General features: G+C 37.0%; 1 protein-coding gene across 1 annotated transcript in view; it reads left to right on the top strand.

The window, feature by feature from the left end:
• GRXCR1 (glutaredoxin and cysteine rich domain containing 1) overlaps window positions 1-2,040 on the top strand; it is a 45,888-nt gene extending 43,848 nt beyond the window's left edge. The window contains exon 5 of the mRNA XM_009280126.1: window positions 1,861-2,040. Coding sequence (XP_009278401.1) covers window positions 1,861-2,040 — 180 coding nt within the window. The remainder of the gene's footprint in view (window positions 1-1,860) is intronic.
• The last annotated feature ends 233 nt before the right edge of the window (window positions 2,041-2,273 follow it).

Raw genomic sequence — 2,273 nt, 5'->3', positions numbered from 1 at the left:
AAGCATTGGAACAGGCTGCCCAGGGAAGTGGGTTGAGTCACCATCCCTGGAGGTATTTAAAAGACGTGTAGATGTGGTGCTTAGGGACATGGTTTAGTGGTGGACTTGGCAGTGCTAGGTTAATGGTTGGACTTGATGATCTTAAAGGACTTTGCCAACCTAAACGAGTCTATGATTCTATGATTCTATGATTCTAATCTTGGGACAGAAAGTACATCTAAAAGACAAACAAGGCCAGACTACAGCAGACTATGATAACTGCCTACTGAATACAAACACATTGTTTCCTGTTTTTTTTTTTTTTATTGCAAAGATGGCTTTGCTACAATTGCAAGGGGCAGTCAGGTTTCTTCATTACTGAAGATGCAGAAAATGGTTACACAAAATGTCATCTGTTCAAGAAGGAAATGGCCATTGTTCAAGGAACTGAGCTAAAACAATTTTGTGTTTGTTTTTTGTTAGTTCTCTTAACTACATGAGTAGTAGTTATTTACAAGCCTAACAAGCAATAATGAATGTAAAGATTAAAAATATTATCTTAAAATTTTGAGATTATTTGCAATAATTTCCAATGAATTAAACCTCCATCATAAATCATGAAAGATGTGGGCACTCCTGAGACAAAAAGAATGCTAATTTTACATTAAATACTTCCAAACATTGTTACTGGAGAAGTTAATAGTAATAGGAGTTGTTTGCCTGGTGAAGAAGAATGACAAGTTTATGAGCTGCAGGATAAAAAGAAAAAGTGCCTTTTTTTGCATGTTCATCTGAGTTGTCAATAGGTGAATGCTATTATTAATGGTTTTGCAGAAATCTCTTCAGTTTTCTCAATGAAGAAGGCCTAAGTTATCTGTACAAATTTTAGTATACTCTGGTAATAATTTGTGACTAATTTTTTAGTGATGCATAATTCCTCAGACTAACTCTAGCAGAAATTGTATGGATTACTGTTCTTCCTTTGTAAATAAATCTGTAAAGTCTTTACTCAACAGTGCAATGTTAAAGCCACATATTTGTGCTGTGGTAAGTACCCAATGTGGTGTACCTTTCATTGATATAGAACTTTAAGGCAATCAATCATTAAACAAAGTAGCAACATTTTCAGCAAGTGAAACTTAAAAATGTCTTTGAAATCTCTTCCTGTGTTCTCCTTTGTCTTTAATCTAAAAGAAAATAGAGTAAAATTATTGTTTTACTCAGGAATTAGGACAACTGAGGGAGCCCCAGCCTTGCTTGCAGCAATTTTCTCCAGGTATTGAATATTGATGATCTTTCTCTTTCACACTTAAAGCTTCAGCATTCTACATCCTTAAATTTGAATACACCACTTATTTCCTCAAGCACTACTTGCCAGAAGCTATGAATTGCTTTTTGATATGATCAACTCTAAGTTTAATAGGAACAACATGTTCAGCACGAGCATGCAAATGCTAAAACTCATAATATCTTAACATACAGCATAGAAAATATAATGCCAACATAAACTGCCTGGAGTTTAGATTCAATCAATTGCAATACCTCCTAGAATTGATCTAGATCTAAAGCTACATCAGAGTAATGTATGCAAGCTACCCTTTAACTAACTATTTTGGCAAGTACAAACAGAGGCTACTAAGATATAATGTGACTGATGAACCTGCAGTGAGCCTCTCTGACCATTGCATGTGGATCTGACCAAAGGAAAAGGCAGGCATACTGGTCTTCCATGGTCGTATACCTTGGGATGGGGTGGTGGGTATTGCTCAAGATGGGAACCAGAATGTGTATTCTCAGCTGTCCTGGAGCCCTCATTGTCCTAGAGCTTATGGTGGTTGATGAGGTAACATTTTTGTTTTTCTCACTTTCTTCTTTGAGCAGAGAGTCCAGCATCCTCACGAGTGTCCCTCTTGCGGGGGCTTTGGTTTCCTGCCGTGCTCAGCATGCCATGGGAGCAAGATGTCTGTGTTTCGGAACTGCTTTACGGACTCTTTCAAAGCCCTCAAATGTACTGCTTGCAATGAGAACGGGCTACAGCGCTGCAGGAGCTGTGCAGGCTAGGAATGGCATCTCCACATTTACAAACTGATTTTATGGTACTCCACCAGTTTATAATATGATTTTTTTTTAATTAATCTGTTTATCCAATTCAGTCAATAAAAATCCATTTGTAGTATACTTCTGCTGGTTTGATCATTGGAGCCATTTAAACTTAGGTCACTGACCGTAACATGAACTCTGAAATATACTTTTCTACATTCTTTATAGAGAGATTTGTAGTCTGCAAAACTTGA

This window comes from Aptenodytes forsteri, unplaced genomic scaffold (genome assembly GCF_000699145.1).
Source record: "Aptenodytes forsteri isolate BGI_AS27 unplaced genomic scaffold, ASM69914v1 Scaffold35, whole genome shotgun sequence".
In the NCBI taxonomy this organism is placed as follows: Eukaryota; Metazoa; Chordata; class Aves; order Sphenisciformes; family Spheniscidae; genus Aptenodytes; species Aptenodytes forsteri.
The sequence above is the reverse complement of the archived record's forward strand: the minus strand, read 5'-3'. Positions and strand labels throughout refer to the sequence as shown.